General features: G+C 36.4%; 1 protein-coding gene across 1 annotated transcript in view; it reads right to left on the bottom strand.

The window, feature by feature from the left end:
* Positions 1-4,262: 4,262 nt before the first annotated feature.
* LOC141431776 (uncharacterized) overlaps positions 4,263-22,336 on the bottom strand; it is a 47,234-nt gene continuing 29,160 nt past the window's right edge. The window contains exon 2 of the mRNA XM_074092958.1: positions 4,263-6,323. Coding sequence (XP_073949059.1) covers positions 4,900-6,323 — 1,424 coding nt within the window. The 3' untranslated portion in view covers positions 4,263-4,899. The remainder of the gene's footprint in view (positions 6,324-22,336) is intronic.

Raw genomic sequence — 22,336 nt, forward strand, 5'->3', positions numbered from 1 at the left:
GGTTTAAATAAAAACATATGATTAACGATTACATTTATTTACACATCTAAGCCATACCTACATACCCTATAGTACTAGGGTTTTGCGATAGTCAGCCCTGTGTGTTACGCACACATTGACGCGTGTACTGACGTCGTCGTGCCTATGTAGATTCAAGAACGCGTATTTTGTATGGCGTGGCCGCCCTGTGCTTGTGTTTTGGTTTTTTTTTGTGTACACGTACAAAGATCGGTAATTTCGATAGTTCGTTAGTGCTTGACTTGTAAACTGGAGGTTAACCACACGGCGGCCACGACGTACAAAATACGCGTTCTTGAATCTACATAAGCACGACGACGTCTGTACACGCGTCAATTTTCAGTTTTTCCATCCACCGGTTTAGATTTTAGAGGGCGCTCGATTTTAATGAAAATTTGCACTTTAAAGTAGAATGTTTCGCAAAAAAATCACTGAATCGAAAAATCGTCCTAGCAAACCGCTAATAGTTTTAATTTAAAAGACCTATCCAACGATACCCCACAGCCCACACTATAGAGTTGGATGAGAAAAAAGAATCACCCCCACTTTACGTCTATAAATCTATTCTCAGGGCGTGCTTGGCGATCTTCCGTTGGTTATCGAGTCTGTAAACTTGGATCTAAAAACATTTGCTCATCAGGTCAAGAGCCTGGGTGTTATTTTCAACCGCACTCTCTCATGGTCTCCTCATGTATGCGAGGTGAGCAGAAAGGTGTTTGCTGCGGTGGGATCTTTAAGACGGCTTCAGAATGTCCTCCCTTTTGCTTTTTTTGCTTTTGCTCAAACTTTACTGCACCCTATTTTCGACTATGCTGACATTTGTTATCCCGATCTCTTAGAAGAGCAGCTTAACAAACTTAAACGAATTCAAAATCTATGCATTCGGTTTATATTTGGTCTACGTAAGTTCGATCATGTCTCTAGTTTTCGATCACAGCTCAAGTGGCTCCCAATCCGCTTTCGCCGTAACTCTCACATTCTCCACCTTCTTTACGGCATTCTCTTTAACCCTGCAACTCCTAGCTACCTCAAAGAGCGATATAGCTACGTAACTTCTATTCGATGCTCTAAGAACTTTCTCCTTACCGTGCCTCTATCTAACTCCAAATTCTATGTATATTGTTATACTGTCCAGGCTATTCGGTTGTGGAACTCCTTACCGATTGACTTACGACGCGCAAAATCTTTGTCACTATTTAAATCTATGCTTAAGGAGCACTATCTGTCATCTTGTAATTAGTAGCTTTATGATAATTTATTTATTTATTTGATGCTGTTTATCTCACTGCCTATATTTATTTTGGACGTATGTTATATGTACGATATAATTATGTATGTATTCGTAGATGTTTTTCTGTAACGTTTAAATTATCTGATCTACTTTTGATGCACCACCTGTTGTAAACTAGTCCTTCCTTCTTTCTGTAAAAAAGGTTGCCTGGAAGAGATCGCTCTTAAGCGATAAGGCCGCCTATTGCTCATCTTGTATTTTTTTTCTTTGTGTATCTGTTTTCTGTATCGTTTACTATGTCTGGTGTACAATAAAGAGTCTTTGTATTGTATTGTATTGTCTATGGTTGGTACCCTAAAAAATTTTTTTTAATTTTTTTTTATTGTACCATTTTGTCGGCATAGTTTACATATATTATATCCGTGCAAAATGACAGCTTTCTAGCATTGATAGTCCCTGAGCAAAGCCGCGGACGGACGGACAGACAGACAGACAGACATGGCGAAAAGGGTTCCGTTTTTGCCATTTTGGCTCAGGAACCCTAAAAATTTAATGAAAATTAAGAATGTGGTCTGATATAAATGTTCTTTTTTTATGTATTCACTGATTACTCAGTCAATTGTGGACCGATTTTTTTTATTATTTTTTTATTCGAAAGAGTATTCTTCTGAAGTGGTCCCATTGTCACCAAGTAAAGATCTGATGATGGGACCCTGGGGGAATCGAGGGCAAACCTCAAATTTTATAGGCACATCTATAGCGATTTTGGGATTTTTAGCATTAAGATAAGCATTTACATTCAGAAAGTATCATTTGGTAACCTGGACCTGATGAAATGACCGTAGCGTAGATGACCAATGGAACTCGTCAAAGCTAAATAATGATCGCTCGTCTATAAACGACCATGATTATTATACCAAGATAAGCGACTAAGAAGAAGCATTAAGTTAATGATTCTTTCGAACTGATCTGATGCTGAAGTCAGAAGGTAGGCAACGGAACTCTTGTTATAAAACAACGTAACTAAGTCGTGTTTGGGCTTAATGGTATCGTTGTGAGATGTACTTTGGCTACGAATCACTAAAAAGTACGACCCAGCAGGAGGGATTGAAAGAAATAGTAGTATGTAGGTGAGGTGGACGACCATTGTTCCACTCCTGTTGGCTCGTGCTGAGTTAGTAGATGCCTAGAAAAATATTTTCAAGGGTTTTGTAGTCAGTTCCATTTTTTGTTATTTTTTAATTTTTGGAGTCGGTTTTACTTTTTTGTTAAAAAATCTTTATACTTATATGTTTATACTTACGCAGACATTTACTTCATATCATATTTTTCAAGCTGTATTACGTACGTTTCGAGACTCATGTCGTTCATACGAAGCATGTGTTTATAGTAACAATCAAACTACCTACATAGAATATTAATTTAGTAACAAAGCAATTTAAAATCGTTTACGTACTGATATTCCAGATGGCTAGAGCAAATGTTTTTTATGTAAATAAATAAGGGTACCGTCATATCTTACATGTATTACGTATATCTGTGATAGTGAGGCGTGTGAAGCTCGAGAATCGGCGGTCTATGAACTACTTTAATAGTTCCTTTACGTTAGTTTGAGTTGTACAATGTTGATGCATTTTCAATATCATATCGCGTAAATCAGCCGCCAACATTTTAAAGTTGAGTCTTGTAGTTACAAGCAGATTAGGTACGATGCCTGAACGAGTTTCAGCCCCTGAATTTATATTTATTATACATTCATGAAAAAAAACAGAAAAAAGATATACTTACCTTTATTAATCCGCAAATTTTGATGAAGTTTTAATGCATTATTTCTATTAGTAATACTATATGTAGTTTAATGGTGTTTTTTTTATTTACCTACTACTTATTAGTGGTTCAATCAATTCAAGTATTTTTTTTTACTTTTTGGTGTATTTCGCTTTGATCTTTTAACTAAACTTTTTTAAACTACCAGCGCTTTCGGAAAGACCATCATTGCCAAGAAGAATGCGCCGCAAGAAACTTGGCATTTGAAGTCTTTTTTTTCAATACATTGTTTTCCAGGCACTACTTATTTAGACGTCGTATTCATGATGCAGTCATACCTACTCATACGCACAACGCACGAGCACTGGCCGCGAAGTACGTGAGGGGCCGCGGCAGAGCTGTGACCCCTTCGATAAATATCTACATAATTAACCTGAAACCTCTGATAGGTTCAATTTTTTGAACATGTGTGATTTCGGTTATTTTACTCGTACAATAAGATTAACCGCCGCACTAGAGTGTAATTAAATAATAATTAAAACACATTATAATGAAAGTGTACTGTTTAAAATGTTGTATAATGTATAATTATCGTTAACTGACGTCATTTTTCTTCTAAATGCTCTTTTTGATCTTATTGACCTTGGCAATGTTAATAAACCCAGTGTTTAGTACAAAATTATCCGTGATGCGAAAATAGAAGATGTATATAATGGAGAAGCGTTAGAAAATGCCACTGTTTATTTGAAACTGCATGTTCTAAAGCTAAATGTCCATAAAACTGGGAATGTGTATATTTTAAGAGAGTAGGGAACGGTCAGCTTTTTAGCATCATCTCATTGATACACTGCAGATCTTTGCTAGTCTATACAAACAGTGGTATAAAAGCGGATTCGATATTAAGTTGTATGAAAAAAATATTTTTTATTATCTAGTAACAGTACCTAGTCTAGTTAATAATGTTTTTCTGTCGTATTTTGTTAGATAAGGTCGTATTCACCTTGCTATCTCAACCGGCACTTAACTTTACTGAGGCTAATAAAAACAGCAAGATAAATACGAACTCATCTGACAAAATACGATGAAAAAACATTACTTACTAGATCAGTACATACGAGTAGAGGTATACTCGAAAATAACAGGAAGCATGGGCTACACTTTAAGAAAGTCAACGTTGGTCGTTTTATATCCCGCTATTTTATTTAGGTAAGTAATAATAAAATTAAGATAAAAGTAAAATTTCATGTCTCTACTCACATCTTTATTTTCTTTGATTGCGTTACCTACTGCAGTAACAATGAATGACCCAAAAGTACATTGATCAACATGGAATGTTTAAGTTTAGAGTACAACACCAATTAAATAATGAGTTAATCTAAGTACTACCTACTCATTAGGTATAAAATTGAAGAGTGGTATTGTAATGACAAGGTACCTATTGGTAGTGGGTGCATTTATCGGGAATAGTATTTAATTTACAATAAAATATCTATTTTTGGTCATCCATAGCATAGTAATAAACATATAAGAAATAATTACTTATGAGATAAAGAAATAAACTCTTTAGTTATATTTAAATCAAATATTTGAGATTTAAAGACTAAAGCTACATACAATATATACATTATATTTATAATTAAAAAACTACAATAACTGGATAAAGTCCTAGTGCACTTTGCAGCGCACATAATAATTTTATAATATACTTAGTGTATTTCTGGACACCAAATACTAAAGTCAATATTCAATCACATGAACTATATCTACACTACAGAAAGGTGCATTGCTGTGGCCTATCCCTATCCATATGAAAAATATGAGTATATAACCCATTTACCGATTGGTAAAGACAACTAATAAATACATTAATTTGATCCTAAATTTTAAACCATAATTGTGCTACCGATGACACTTTCTTTGCCGTTTTCGACTAATTCAGAGTAGCCTGATTCGTCTGAGCAAGCACTGTCATTGTCCCCAATGTTTTTAAAAACTTCTATTTCTGAGCTAGAGTTTAAACTGTCAACGTCTGTAGCATTATCAATGAGAGACTTAAATTTTCCTTCGAATTCATTAAACATTGAATCTAATCGCAGTGGAGGGTACGTGGAGCGTCGACGAAATGAGCTCTTTTCTCCAATAGGCACAAGGTTAACTTCATCGTGAGGATCGACTACGGTTGAGGAGTTCCCCTCACAATCTCTGATTGCAATACCTTCGAAATTTTGTATTCTTTCCGTTACAGATATTTTCTTTTCCTCGGTTTCTGTTGGTTCTTTGATTTCATCCGGAGCGTAATGTGAAGGAAGCGAGGAGGGTTCCGCATCGGAGTTGACCGTACTTGCAGTCTCGCAGCCCGAAGAAACAGATCCATCGTCGCTATCAGTGACGAGGAAGTTACTTTGAGATAATAATTGTTTTTTTTTACTTTCACCCATGCAAGTCGTATTGTCAGCCAATTCGCTTGATTCGGCGATCGATTCTAAGGTGTGTATTCGGGATTCCAGCTTTTTTGTTTCGCTTTGACTAGCTTCGTTATCGCTGGGTGATTCTCCTCTTTTTTTGTTACTCTCTTGAATGAGGAGATCAATAAATTCATCAGAAACAGGCTCACTTTCGGAGTTTGAACGTACCCTGTTTATGACACTAGGGCACGAAAGCTTGCGCGGTGACTTGAGGCGTTTAAGCATTGGTGAAGAGTAAAAATTCTCAACAGAGCCTTCCGTTAGAGAATTTCTCGCCCAGGTACTACACATTTTTTGCTTGGCGTTCATTTCTGCTTCTTCTTCATCCTCTTCGGAGCAGAGTTCTTCGATAGCCCCGAGCTTTGGAGCAGATTTCGACCTCTCCAAAGGTGGTCGATAATTCATTGCTCCAACACTGAGAAGGATTTTCCTGCGGGGCATACTTGGGTTGTCGTACACACTATTGGCCAGGCTTAATCTTGCATTCTGTTTAGAAATGCGATCTTTCTTAAATTCAAGCAGTGCTTGTCTGACTTTTATTTTTAGTTCTTCAGTAATCTTCTTTGACACAACTTCTTTGGTGCAGAGAACGGCGTGGCAACGTAATTCGTGCTTTAATTTTTTTCCTTCATGGCGATATACCCAACAAAACAATTTTGGGTAGTGTGGAGGGCTGGCACAATAAGTGATTCGATGGGACCAGTATTCAGTGAGGCCGTGCTCTTTGGTTACGCCCTTCAGTCCGGAATTGGAAACTGATAGCTTCATGATAACGTCAGGTTTCGAGGACTGCTGATAATTCCGCCACAACGTCGCCAACGGCTTCTCAATGCAGCTTTCTCCTGAAAAAAAAAATGCTCTATGAATATTTATAAGTAGTAAACTACTAAGGAATACACGGTAACTATAAAAAGTAAAGTACGAGTAACATCAAAATCAGTCTCAGTAATTTTTCTCAGTTAATTTCACTTTTCTCCCACATCAATACATTCAGTCAATACAAAGCGCTCAGGACTAATATACGTGGCTAGTTATAAGCTTCTAGTTTTCTGTTTTCGCGATCACTCTTTGACCAAGGGCCGCATCTAGTCCGAAACAAATGTGAAATAAGTCAAATGTACGGGATACGTACAACAACATTGATCTGATAATTGATACTTGATAGAAACACTGATAACTGTATATGATTTTATTGATAACCAAGGTACAAATATACTAGCTAGGAGCACGTATAAACGTAGACTGAATGATATTACAATTAATGTGCATACTGCAATAAAGAAATGAATGAATTATGAATAGTGCTGTGCTGACGCTTGGAATGTGCGATGCTTGTATCGTACATCAAACAAAATGTTGTACACCATAATAAAGAATTTTAGTGTTTACATGTTATAGAGCTAGATCACTAATTTTATGTAAGTAGTGTACCACTAAAGATTGCTTAATTTTAAATCCCAATTTTATAAGACTCGTGGCGACTCGACTACAACAATAATAGGCAGCTCGATAGATTTTTTAAATATCGTTGTAATGTAAGCTTAGCTTAATAAAGACTAAATAGATTTATTTTTTCCAGCAAGTGACCTTATTAAACATAACCCTACCGTATATAAAATACATAATTATACACAAAGTAATTTTGTACAAAGACTTTAATTAGGTACTTAAGTCTTTACTTAAGTAATTTCTCATCTTATATTATTTGCATTTACGTATGTACATAATCTTACAAATCCGGATACCAACTTCATGCCGGCTCAATTAACAAGTGAACCTTTTGTTTGGAACAATAGCGACTCGCTCATTATGACGTCACGAGACATTTTTATGCGAATTCACGCTAATTGCTGTTTGCTGGCTAAATACTTAACGAATTTATTTATATCTTGTTGGTGTTATATAACATTATCAAAGCGAGTTATGAAGGGAAATCGTAAAAAGCATAAAAAATTACGAGATAAATACTAGTAGGTACTGAGTAGGTAAGTAACTATGTCATCCAGAAAATGAAGAGAATATTAACAAAACTGTAGACTTTCAACCTGTACGAACATGCATCAAGAACATACCTAACTAGTGTTTCAAAAAACGTGAGCCTTGTACTCTGTTTTTGCTTAAATTTTTGACACCTAGAGTATTAAGAGCCTACAACAGTGTCAGCACCATAGTAGCCTTATTAAAATACTAAGGTATATGGAAAGGCTGGCAGTCCTCGTTAAAATATTGAGTCTTAAAAATATGTTTACTTACCTCCAAGTTATGAAACAAAAGTTCGTAAAAAATATTGCGCGATTTAAGTGGTGTACTAGTCTTGAATTTGTTTAATCAAGATTCCTGAGTTAAAAATACGCCTGTGAAATTACTGTGCTGTACTTTGTGTAACTTGTAGACTTTACATTTTACAAGGCAAAACTGAGAACATCATGCTTTATGATCCACTGTGACCAATAGCTGCGGTTTATTTGAATAATGTTTGCCAATTTAGAGTTGCAGTAAAATTGTACTTCGTTGCGTCAATACCGGTTAACCGTGAAATTACATCCTATCAATTGGTGTTAGAATCAAGCATATAACATATACGACTACTGCACTCATAACCAGAACATAAAACCGGCCAAGAGCGTGTGGGACACGCCCGAAATAGGGATCCATACCCATTACGAAAAAATTAAGTAATATTTTTCTAAGGATTTCGTATTTTGTACGGAATATTCCAAGTTTAGGTATATTTTATACCTTAGGCTACTATTTACTCTTAAGCTACCAATAAGTGTCAAGAAAACTAAACCGTTACAGTTTTCCTTGTAAGTTTGATATACTTACTACCATCCTGAATTTCTTCAAAGTTTTCCACCGGTTTAGATTTTAGAGGGGGACTCTCAATTTTAATGCAATTTTGCACTTTAAAGTTGAATATTTAGCAAACAAATCACTGAATCGAAAAGTCGTCTGAGCAACCCTCTAATGGTTTTAAAAGACCTATCCAACGATATGCCATACTAAAAGGTTGAATGAGAAAAAAAATCACCCCCACTTTACGTCCATGGTACGCAAAAAAAAATATTTTTTGATTTTTTTATTGTACCGTTTGGTCCTAATAATACACTGCCAACGTGTTAGAAAAACTCAGGACATCCTATTTTTTACTTAGACGTACATAAAGGATGAAGCTGTTCAAATGAAATAATAGCCTTCTTCATTATCGCGGTAGAAACTAATTATAAAATATTTTGAAGCCGTTGTGGTACTCGTATATTGCATATTTCGGTCACTTCCGTTGCTGCAGAGGAAAAATATTTTATAACTACGCACTTTACTTACCCTAACTTATCCGTAAACTTAGACACTATTAGAGGGTATTGGGCCATAGGATTTAAGGAAAGAAAAATGGAATGTGAAAACGTGTTTGTACGTTACTTTTTTTTAACCGACGAAGAAAAACGGGGGAGGTTCTCCAAGTCGACGCGTTTTTTTTTTCATTTTTTTATTTATTTAACTTATTACACAGTAGTCCGATTTTCATACTTCTTTTTAATTGCAAAGCGTATACCCCGAAAGTGGTCATATATAAATTTGGAAAAAAATCCAACCCTAAGGGTAGAAAAACAGGGGATGATTGATTGTTCATGTTCAGGCACTGGTTCTAATGTATGACCAGGCATAACTTTTTACAGGGTATTCCGATATTGATAATTATTTTTTATAGGATAGGGTATAACCTCTAAGTTACTAGCATACAAATTTAATGCGCACTCTTAATCCCTGTTTCGGGTATATTTATTTTTTTCGCATTAAAAACCCAGGAACATTAGTGAGTTTTTCTTGGAACTACATAAATCATACCCTTTTGTAATAAAAATAAACATGTCAAAAAAATATCGAATTGTAGTGGGGTGGATGCGAGATGCAATGAATAAAACGTTAAATCACTTGGAAAAAACTATAATTTACACAAGTAAAAAGCCGCGTATCCACTAGAGGCAGCCTCGGGCCGAGCGGCTGCCTCGCTCCGAGGCCGCGCAAGTGGAGACGCTGCCAAAGGCACGGCTCAGACTGAGGCTCCTTTGAGCACGGCCAAAAAACCGACAAAATATGGCTCGGCTCGCGGTGCTCGGCCTGAGGCTGCTCTAATGGATACGCGGCTATACACTCGGTAGGTCTTTAGTAACAAAGCACAAAAATAAATTTAATGCAGCAGCGGGTTTACTTCCACAGAGTATCCGCTAAACGGTAAACCCGCTGCTGCATTAAATTCATTTTTTAAACGGTCGAAATATTCACTCGCCGCTTTCGCGCTCTCGTTCATTTCTGTTAGCCAGTTTAGTTCCAATAATTCCCGCGCGCCGCGCGCAGACATCTATCTCAGTCTCTCACGCGGGAAGTCAATCAGTCGCTCTCGCTCGTAGGCAATTGGTTCGTTCCCAGCGCCCGCGCCATAACACGCCGCCAGTCCGCTTGCCGCTCCCGTCCGTTGCTTGCTGTCAGGAATTGTACCACATGCTCGTATCGTAAGACGTTATTTTTGTGCTTTGTTACTAAAGACCTACCGAGTGTATTACTTGTGTAAATTATAGTTTTTTCCAAGTGATTTCACGTTTTATTAATTGCATCTCGCATCCACCCCACTACAATTCGATATTTTTTTTGACATGTTTATTTTTATTACAAAAGGGTATGATTTATGTAGTTCCAAGAAAAACTCACTAATGTTCCTGGGTTTTTAATGCGAAAAAAATAAATATACCCGAAACAGGGAATAAGAGTGCGCATTAAATTTGTATGCTAGTAACTTCGAGGTTATACCCTATCCTATAAAAAATAATTATCAATATCGGAATACCCTGTAAAAGTTATGCCTGGTCATACATTAGAACCAGTGCCTGAACATGAACAATCAATCATCCCCTGTTTTTCTACCCTTAGGGTTGGTTTTTTTTCCAAATTTATATATGACCACTTTCGGGGTATACGCTTTGCAATTAAAAAGAAGTATGAAAATCGGACTACTGTATAAAAAGTTAATAAATAAAATAAAGAAAAAAAAATACGCGTCGACTTGAGAACATCCCCCGTTTTTCTTCGTCGGTTAAGAAAAGTAACGTACAAACACGTTTTCACATTTAATTTTTCTTTCCTTAAATCCTATGGCCTAATACCCTCTAATAGTGTCTAAGTTTACGGATAAGTTAGGGTAAGTAAAGTGCGTAGTTAAAAAAAATATATTTTTCCTCTGCAGCAACGGAAGTGACCGAAATATGCAAAATACGAGTACCACAACGGCTTTAAAATATTTTATAATTAGTTTCTACCGCGATAATGAAGAAAGCAATTATTTCATTTGAACAGCTTCATCCTTTATGTACGTCTAAGTAAAAAAAAGGATGTCCTGATTTTTTCTAAAACGTTGGCAGTGTATTATTAGAATGAATTTAGTTTGCACATCTTGGTATAACTGTTTTTTTGTTCGTGGGCATTTTAGGTGATAAAAGATAATAGGTATTAAGTGCAAGTTATAATGCATATGTCACCCGCTTGATGCCTTTATTTAGGTGTGCTGTGCACAAAGTATTGTGTAATCGGTGAGTTACCTCACTCGCGTGTAATGCTCGCAACACACCGGCCGCGGCCGTCGCAACTCAGACGGACGGTTGTGTAACAAAGGCTTTATAGTAGGGGAGTCCAGTGAGACTCTTTGAAGTCACTCAAGCGTCAAGGGAACATACAGGGTTTCAAAAGAGTGGGAGTGACGATGTAGCAGGAACTGAGTTTAGTGCCTGTTTCAACGTCCAAGGGTCGTGTAAAATTACTGAGAAAACAATAGAAAAACGCTGAGCATCGTCTGAATCGACTTTAGTCAAATAAAAAATAATCAGAAAAAGTATTTTTCAAAGTAAATAAAAGATGAAAACGTCTGATTAAATTATGTGACTTTGCGAAACCTGATAATTTGGCTCCCGTACTATACTGACAAGCACAAAAATACAAAGTTGTATGAAAATTTATCCGTTATTTTTGCTCAGAGCAAACATAAATATACCATATAATATGTAGTTTTAAACATATTATTGCAATGTTATTATTTTACGGATTTAAAATGAGGACTTCTCATTAAAAAAATAGATATTTTCCTTGATAAGCCAATAAAATTATCGTATTGGTTTATATTTAAAATCCCTAATAGAAACGCTAGACAATCTCTACCTCAAAGTCGTTGAACTATCAAGTATCAATTCTGAGTGACGTTAGTGAAAGCTGCCAGCAGAGGCCGCGACTGACTGACCACACTGGGCGAGTAGGGAGCTAGCGAAGGGATCGAAGTTTACCCTACCCTAAATCTGGTTAGTGCCGCATTCCGGAGATATATATTTTCAGTCAAACAGTACTTCATGCTATCTTACTATCATGCTAGTGCTAGCATACTAAAAGTATGCACGTAAAAGTAAGTAGCATACTTTTAGTACCTATGCTAGCACGATCATGACAGGAGATCGAGATAAAATAATAGTTCTAATTTTGATTACACGCTGTTGTATCTAGCAGCGATGCATTCATCTTTTGCGTTATTTTAAACATAGGCCTGTGCCCTGCAGATGTGTATTGTATATAGACCGAGATGTGAGTGAAATGATGTGAAATTGATTATTTCATTTACAACCAGGTGTTTTAATATACTGAAAACCTCAGATACCTCTCCAGTCTTTGTTTATTATACTTACTCGTTTGTATTGCTAAGTCAGTAATTCTACTTGATTTCTATGTAACTCTACGCACTCATTATGCGCTTCGCCGTATTTGGAAGAAAGTCAAACTGACAGAAAAACTACCAGTACCTATTAAATTATCTGGTGTACTGCCGTTTCGGCAAAATATTTTTCGCCAAATTTCACTTCCCAAAAAAACTTATCGCATTAGTTTCATTTCCCAAACGAATCTTTAGCATATAACATTTCGCATTTTATTCATTTAGTCAAATTGTCATTTGGCATAATTTTACATTGTCAAGTTTTATTATGACAAACGTTTATTAAGCAAATGTTTTCTTTTGGCTCATATTATATTCCAAAAAAAAGTTTGTTCAAAATGACACTTCTCACATGAACCAACCACAGAAACCAACTGCCAAATGATAATTTGAGTAAAAAATTTTGGGATGTGATACTTTGGGAAAAGTTTTTTGCGCATACATTAGTAATCTAAATTATCTAAATAGTGAGCCTTGGCTAAAACAGTTAATTGGCTTGTGTTGCGTTCGTAACTTGTACATGGGGCGTAGCTGGGCGTAGTAAAATATGGGTTAAAAAAGTACACACATTCTGTTTTAAAGTAAAGTGTAATCGTTTCTTCTCACTATTTTGAGCGACCTACTTTGAAGTTTACAGTTAATTAATTAACAACTTATTATTTATGTACATGTACATGTACCAAATTACGAGTCAATTCAGCTCATTGATAGTACGTAAAAAATTAAGTGGCATAATTTAAATTAAGATCAAAGGGAAGAGTTGAAGAAGTCGACCTAGGCGCAGCTACATCGATCAAATAAGAGAGAAAGTCGGTGTAGCATCGTATCAGGAAGTCGAGTGGATGGCTAATAAGAGGGATGAGTGGAAGATGCTCTACCGACAAGAGCAGTTATTAGCAGAAGAAAAGTTATACTAGTTAGGCACTCATCACTTGAACGTAACCGTATTGTTAGTGGCGTAATTAAGAGTACGTGTTCAGATATTTTTGACCACATAAAATACAATGATGGCAACTGAACCAACTTGTACTAATTCTAATAGTTACTTAGGATAAGCATTGGAACTATATCATATTATACTACCAGCAATTGAGTAGGAGTGAACTATAGTCATGTGGTGTGCGGCGGTGACGGAATGTCAATGACACCGACTACACCATACGTGGGACTGAGATACATATACGTATGACAAGGCAGATTAGGCCCTCGAACGTTTATGATTGCGTAGAAATGAGCCTTCCGCTTTATTTGCTGTTTTTGGTCTTATTTAAAACTTTATATAAATAGATACATAAAAGTTATAACATGTAAACTAAATAGACAACAGTAAAAATAATGTGATACCGTGACAGGTATGTTTTGGAATTTATTACAAATAACCCAATAAAATTAAATGACACAATTATAACTAAAATAAACTAAAATACGATTGTAAGGTATAATGTTATACGTACTATCAACAATAGGTGCACCAGTGACTCCTACGGAAAGAAGTCGCAAGTGTGCATGAACAACGGAGATTGCTGTGACTCGTAAACTCGTTTGTATACGTACTATCAACAATAGGTGCACCATTGACTCCTACGGAAAGAAGTTGCAAGTGTGCATGAGCAACGGAGATTGCTGTGACTCGTAAACTCGTTTGTATACGTACTATCAACAATAGGTGCACCATTGACTCCTACGGAAAGAAGTTGCAAGTGTGCATGAACAACGGAGGTTGCTGTGACTCGTAAACTCGTTTGTATACGTACTATCAACAATAGGTGCACCATTGACTCCTACGGAAAGAAGTCGCAAGTGTGCATGAGCAACGGAGATTGCTGTGACTCGTAAGCTCGTTTGTATACTACGCTGTTATTTAAAAAATACGCTATATGCTATAACATTGCTAAATTTTAATAGGACAGCGGAAATGTAAATACCTAACTGGTTTAGGTATGCACTCGTCTGTGAATGTTGGCCTACACACCTCGCGTGCAACTTCTTGCAAATTACGGCCCATAGAACGGGATGTAATAAGATTAAAAGTAGAGCTCCTTTGCAACACAAATCAACCGCATTTAGGGTTGCCGAGACCTTGGAAAAGAACAGTTCTATCTAGGGTGAAAATTAATGACGTTTCAGTTCCAAAGCAGGATGCACTGTAATATGTTCCGTTAGTTAATAATAATTTGTAAATGTAATCAGAGTTAAAAAGAAAAAAAAGCTACGGAGTCTTAAGACTATCTGAGAACATCTCATAGGCCATAGCACATTCGTCTACCGCGAGTATAAAAGTGTCCATCCGCATCGCAGGTGCTATTGAGGGGGATTCTTTAAACTCAAAACAAAACGAACCTCACCCACCGCTGCGCTCAGGAGACATTTATAACTTGACTCTTTCGATCAACACACACAAGCACATACAACACACACATACACATACAAGGTGGGCTCTGTAACAGGAGCAAAAAATAAACCACAGCTTCTATTCTTCATCTTGAGCTAATTTAGTTCTACAAGCTTTGAAAATAACTTGTATATATTATGATTTTTATTATAGTTTAAACTTTAATTAGACAAGCAATGTATTGCGAAATCCGTCATTTTGTTACGTCATTTTGACAGGTGATGTCATTTAGGCTATTGGATGCCGTAAATTGAAATTGCTCCTGTTACAGGGCCCACCCGGTATACAGATTCAGGTATCTCATCGCACCTCGTACGTTTAGGTTGACATCGGCAATAACTAGGACTGAAAGGGTCGAGTCTGTATCTGTCGAGCACAGCGACAAGGTTCGTTTAGAGAATCACACCCCGGATCGACATAGCACAGCGTGCTAAACCCACGTGTCAGCCGAAAATTGGAAAAACAGATATAAATACAGAAAATAAAATAATTTATGTACGTGCCCTATCTAGTAATGAAGTGTAACTGCTGACAATGAGGTAGCAAACACACCAAGTTTTATAAAATTGGCTAGGGTTTATAGGCACTGCATCCTTGGTTTTACAAGCAACACTGGGCATGCGTGTGCGTGAAAACAGACGTTCATATTTTCAGAATTTTTTGCACCTAAGAAATAATTCGCTACACGGAATTATCAGTGGACAGATAGTAGTACTTAGCAGCAAACTTCCGCTTACGTTACGAAAGGAATCCGAAGTTGCTGTTTATTTACTTCTTGGAACAAAATATTGAATTGAATGGCTCAAAAGCAGGTTTAGGTTTAGTTCTGCTGGTGAATTCAATATACTCGTACGTTTAATGATACAATTGGTACATATTGGAACAAACGAGCATCCAAGTGATATCGAGTTTCTAATTACGCATTGAACAATGAAATAATCGGTTATCATGGGAACAATGGTTCATTAAACAGCTGTTTGTGCATCGTGGCCGCGACTCGTAGCGAGCTTTATGCTAAAGGTGGCTTTCTTTTTGTTTACAGATAATTTTTAAACAATAACAAACTTTAAACACAATATTTAGCAAGAAAGATTACAAAAAATACCAGCCGGGCGTCAACCATTGGAACTGACACAGACAGTTCTGTTGGAATTCAGGGATTTCACTAAATCACAATGGGAATTCAGACGTTTTTTTTAGCGTTGTCTTCATTTAGTTTATGTGGAGAACAATTGTAGAAAAAGCGGCCAAGTGCGAGTCGGACTCGCCCATGGTGGGTTCCGTAGCAACAAGTAATATAATATATAAGATTCCTTTACTTTACAATTTATGACGTATTCAAAAAAACTACTTACTAGATCTCGTTCAAACCAATTTTCGGCGGAAGTTTGCATGGTAATGTGCATCATATATTTTTTTTAGTTTTATTATTCTCTTATTTTAGAAGTTACAGAGGGAGGTGGCACACATTTTACCACTTTGGAAGTGACTCTCGCGCAAACTATTAAGTTTAGAAAAAAAATGATATTAGAAACCACAATATCATTTTTGAAGAACTATCCATAGATACCCCACACGTATGGGGTACGATGAAAAAAAAAATTTTGGTTTCGGTTCTAAGTATGGGGAACCCCCAAAATTTATTGTTTTTTTTTCTATTTTTATGTGAAAATCTTAATGCGGTTCACAGAATACATCTTAGTAAGTACTAAGTTTCAACAGTATAGTTAGTATAGGTAGTTAGTTTCGGAAAAAAGTGGCTGTGACATACGGACGGACAGACAGACAGACAGATATGACGAATCCATAAGGGTTCCGTTTTTTTCCATTTAGCTACGGAACCCTAAAAATTTGTCTCTAGCCTTCAGACTAGACTAGCAGATGAGATTTCGGGATTTTACTTATGTAAGTAAATACTTCCCGATCCCGTGAGAATAAAACACACACACACATAAACATAACACGAGCACGTATCTTTCAAAATAATATTTATCGTATTTATCTCACCAACATATAGGTACAAATACCATTACAGGCAATGATTAAAAATGTTCTTTTTAAATTAATCGAAATCCTTATAATCTAAACGGGTTTAGTAACCTCAACGAGCTAGGTAAGTATAAAAAACGAGTTTCCGAGTTTCTTATAATATAACATTAGTTAACTCGTACCTATTCATATGGTGGCAAACAACGTGTCGCTTTTATCAATAATTGCTAGAAGTTGGCAACCACAGCCCAGCCCGTGTATCGGTTCCTGTAATGCAGATGAATCATTTGACCCCCCCTGCTCCGGTTATAAGCACTTGCGACTAATTAACCGCGAATTCCACAAGGCCGTTTAAATGATTTAAAAGGTCAATCAGAATTAATTTTACAAGGTAAAAATTCATATGGTTGGATTAGTTTGATTCCGCAGAGTTGGTCGGCAGAGGAGCCGCGTGTACTGTATAACAAAGTTATGGTGGCGGACATGTTGTATTGTTATATTGGCGTCGCTTGTGTCATTTGGCACCAGTGCCCTATTTCGCGAAAGTACAAGTTACAATTTACAAGCGGTAGTCTTTGTTTAACAGTTTACGTTTATAAGAAACTACCGCTTGTAAATTGTAACTTGTAGCTTCGTGAAATGGTCCACAAGAACATGAGAATGAGACATCAGGAGTGATAGAAGCCCATCAGGTAGACGACTATAGGTCCACTCCTGATGGCAAGTACTGAGACACCGACTTCAAACTAGTACAGTCACGTCTAAAAGTATGTATACACAAAAAAAATTGAAAAATATGTAGCCACACATTTTCATCATAAATATGTATCTATTACTGACACCAAAAAATTGTATTCATTAAACTGTTTCAGTATTATGTAATCACAAAATGCTTCAGAAAGTTGCATACTTAAATAAATTCCATTTAAATGTATCCACTTCGTAGGCAAAAATAAGTATACATGAATGGGTTCCATATACATATAACCACACCAATTTGGCAAATATTTGTATACGCCGTTTGATTCATAAATATGTATCCAGACTGCAACAACAAACCTTGTCTGACTGGCATAGAATCGTAAGTTGTATATTTAACTGATTTGACAATTCACAAAAACAGTGCGGACTTGTCACTGCATACGTCTATCTCACGATTATTCTATGACGCACTTGACAGTCCTTAGATTGAATTGACTTGTAAATATTGAGTATTTCAGTTTAGGGTCATTCTCAGAAAGGTGCACTAAGCATTTTTTGTTTTTATTTTAATTATATTGTTAATTGTTAGTGGTAGAGCCGCACTGTAGCCAGTTCTTGGTTTGCAGTACGAATGGGTGGGCTCGACCGGGGTAGTACCATACTCTCACAGAATATCGACGTGAAGCAGGAGCTGGCTAGTCCTGCTACTGTGTTTCGTACGATGAGTGAGAGATCCGGACGCCCGCCTCCCTCCCACCCTTCCCTCTTCCTCATTCAGAAGCTGTCTTCTATAATTAAAATTACAATGATTAAAGATTGCAAATTATAGATGCTTCAGTGGATCTTCTTCGGGTCATCGAACAACTTGATCGCTTTGGCTTAGTCGATATTAATGACCACTCTGGACGTTTCCAAGTATTTGGTGATCTTGATGGTGTATAAAAAATTAAATATATCCATACCAAATTTCATCCAGCTCACTCCAGTCAGTTCATCCCCCATTTTCTCCCCTTAAGGGTTGCTTTTGGAGATAAAAACTAAGTACCCTATGTTCAGCCCCTTGACAGTCGAAACCAGTCGGTTTCGACGTGATACCGGAACAGACAGAGTTACTTTCAATTCATCACTCCATAGTATAAAACAAAGTCGTTTTTTTTGTCTGTACGCTTAGATCTTTCAAACTACGCAATGGATTTTGATGCGGTTTTCACAAATAAATAGCGTGATTCACGGTGTCTATGTATACCGTAACCGTGTTGTGCCGGAACGGGTCACCAGTATATAATATTATTTTAATGGAGTATGGATTCGTAGTATGTATGTCCCTGCCCGCATGCAGGTTACGAAAGAGACAAAACAGTAATTCTTCAAAACGAATCAAAATATCAAATCGTGTTTACATATTTATGAATCAAACGGCGTATACAAATATTTGCCAAATTGGTGTGGTTATATGTATATGGAACCCATTCATGTATACTTATTTTTGCCTACGAGGTGGATACATTTAAATGGAATTTATTTAAGTATGCAACTTTCTGAAGCATTTTGTGATTACATAATACTGAAAAAGTTTAATGAATACAATTTTTTGGTGTCAGTAATAGATAAATATTTTTGATACAATGTATGACTACATATTTATGCAACCTTGTTTTTGTATACATATTTTTAGACGTGACTGTACCTAGATTAAGGTTAAATAGGAGAAAAACGAGAAAAAGGTTTATTATTTTTGCTATTTTTTTTGGCGGTTTAATTTTTTGTTAAAAAGTTTTTATTTTATACTTTTTTCCCACCCTTGGGGTATTTTTTTTCCAAATTTATGTAATACCAACTTTAAGGTTCAATCTTACACCCTGATGCCACTCAGTCCTCAGCACGGCCTCACCTTGACTTGGATGCTTGAAGATATGCGCCACTTATTTCAGCTTGAAGCTTACTTGTGCCTGACGAAACACAGTTCCAAGTGTGGTTTTGGAGTTTTCCTTCTCCTAGACAGATTGCAGACCAAGCCATTGACGCCTATCTCGCCAAACATACTGACTCCATCATCAGACCTTATGGATACCATCTATGATCAAGTGGTCGTCAAAACGAACCTAAACTCTATATGGCTGGGTTGTTTTAGTACAGAGCTCTGTTTTGACTCCATCATCAGACCTTGAATACTATCTAGGATCAAAAGATAAATTAAATGAACCTAAACTCGACAGGCAGCCAGGGTTGCGTCGTTTGATTACAGAGTTCCTATGGCCCCTTCCAGCTCCATCATCAGATCAGCTCCATGTCATAATAATATTACTTGTCATCCAATGTACACATGAATGCAAATTTTTAGCTTTATCGGAAATCGGGAAATGGGTCAAATTTTAATTTGCAAGATTTGACCCGTACATACAAGATGCATCTTGTACATTGCATGCAAGTTAAATAAAAGCAAGTTAATATGTTAAAAAAAAACCTTTCAATTGTAAAAGTAATCAGCAGTATTCTACTATTCAACACACAGGAATTTCAATAAGTTGCCACAGCTTCCCAATTTCTTTACGTAGAACATTTTCTTATATGAAAAAGTTCATTCACGTTTTAATGTAAAGTAATGGTAAATAATAGTACGCAGTGAATGACGATGATGCCAGCCGTGACTGCTGCGCAGAAACGATACGTGAGCGGTGTAAAAGGTAAGGTACTTACTCGTACCTATTAGAACATTACAAGTCAGTGACTCGCCAATTTTTTTGTAATTTTGCCGCATAAGATTTTACACAGCTTTTCAATTGCTTTAGCCACTTGGTATTTGCTTCGTACTGACTGACCCACAGGGAACTTCATGCATGTGTTTTTTTTTTCATTTTTGACTATTATAATATAACGAGCTCTTCGTTATAGTGTGGATCAGTATATAAATAAATGAATTCCAATTGGCATAGACTTAAATAAACAAACCTTGTATACATACTATTTACTATACCTACAAGTACCTACTGCCAAAATACGAACCCGGGATCTCTAGCCTCATAGTCAGAGTCGTTAAAGCTGTTCAGTAGACACGCATTCGCTGATACCAGTTCAAGCGAGGGCTTTGCTTAGCGGTTAGTCAACCTAATTATGAATTTAAAATCACGTAATATTAAAGACTGCAATTGTACCACCGTGTCAGCACGAGCCTAACATATAAACGTGATGGTTTTTATTTTCGATTTTTATGTAATGTTACCGTATAATTGGTAACAGTCTGGGTGCCGTGGAGCGGCACGAGCGCCCGCGCCGATCACGTGGCCTCGTTGGGCGTGCGCGGCGACTTTCTACCGTGGCCAACTTCTCACACGCTATTCCATTTACTCGTTACGATATTACTTATGACTTATCATTACTTAATACTTAATTTCGAGTTTTTTGTATAAAAGTATGTCATAGAAAAGTAGAGAGCCAAGTGCTGATTCTGAAGTTTGAGGACAACATAACTCCGTTATTGATGGAACTATAGAGAAAAGTCACAAATGCACAATGTATAAATAAAAGTTTGTGCTTAAATGTTTTAGGTAAATTTGCAATAAGATTGTGAATTAATTAATACTGCTTAAAATTCCTTCGAAGAAAAGTAATTATACAAGAAAAACAACTAGTAGCCTGTTGCGAACCTACATAACACAAATTAAAACATTGCTACTAATGGCAATTTCCATTGTAATTAACATCATTGAGCAACATTATTTAATTTACTAATGAGCAAAGCGTAGACATTTTATGTTTATTGTATTTAACGAAATGCGTGGGCGTGTTGTTTAGGAAGGTATACTTTGAACATTGTTATTGATAGAGCGGTGTGTTGGTTGTTGCTAGCACAAGTTGACTGGTCACACTGGTCCGTTCGCCTACTGGCGGAAGTCACGCGTGCTTAATGCCGGGGGACCTACTTCCGAGCACAGCGTGCTTCACGATTGTGATATAAAGTATAAAGTACTTGCGGACGATGTATTCAAACAGAGGGTGGAAAAAATACTCGTAGATAGTGATTTGAATATTCGCATTCTAAGAAAATAGAAATCATACATTTGTGAAGCAACATACATATAAAAATAGACTTGATTTTGATATGTACATACGTACGAGTGGCTTTATTCAAAGAAGTAATATAAAGTAATGTAAAGCAAAATGCTTGATGTTTGTAGCGTGACAGGCGACGTCAGTTGTGTTCAAGGATGGTGTACATTGATTGCAGTATTTAATTTGTATGAAAAAAAGGAAAATCTAAAGACTCCATTATTTTTAAAAGTCGCTAATGAGCTATAAAATTAAATGATAATAATCTTAATTTACGAACAGTTAAGAGCAAAAATTTGCATCTATTCGAATCAGTCAAAAGTTTACTACGACCTTATTGCGTCAGTGTAAGCGCATATTGTTCCATAAACTTAAACAAAATGTCTACACTACATCCTACAACGTAATACGTAGGTAAATATTAATATGAAAGGAGGTCTACAAGTAGGCCTATACGTATGTTGAAACAAAAAATAAAGGACACCAAAAGCCCAGTCGATTGAGGGGATTACTTATCTATAGAGCATATACAACCTGTCATAAATATGTATGTTATTTGCTCACGGTAAACCAATCTCCAAGTATTAAATAAAACTGTGTACTCTGAATGTAATGGTTACTAATTAAATGTAATTTTTTTTTTGTTAAAGAAAATTAACAATGATTGAAATAAACTACAACCTACCACTACTTAACCAAACCTAACCTCCTTTACTCCTCCTCCTCCTCTGCCCCTCCTAGAGCAAGGTAAAAAAGTTGTTGTTCATTGGGACTTCCTTAAAGTAACGCCTGATGAGTTTTGAAAGCTAACACGTGATTGCGAGAGCTCACGGATCGACTACATATAGCTTCCTGGGACATATTGTAAGAAATTAATTGTATAATGCTATAGTTTCCCTGATATTTGTACAGGGGGGAATGTTGAACGTGATACAAAATTAGCGCTTCAAACTCAGTTAATCAGACTTGTTTTAACAAAT

This window comes from Choristoneura fumiferana, chromosome Z (genome assembly GCF_025370935.1).
Source record: "Choristoneura fumiferana chromosome Z, NRCan_CFum_1, whole genome shotgun sequence".
NCBI classification, from domain to species: Eukaryota; Metazoa; Arthropoda; class Insecta; order Lepidoptera; family Tortricidae; genus Choristoneura; species Choristoneura fumiferana.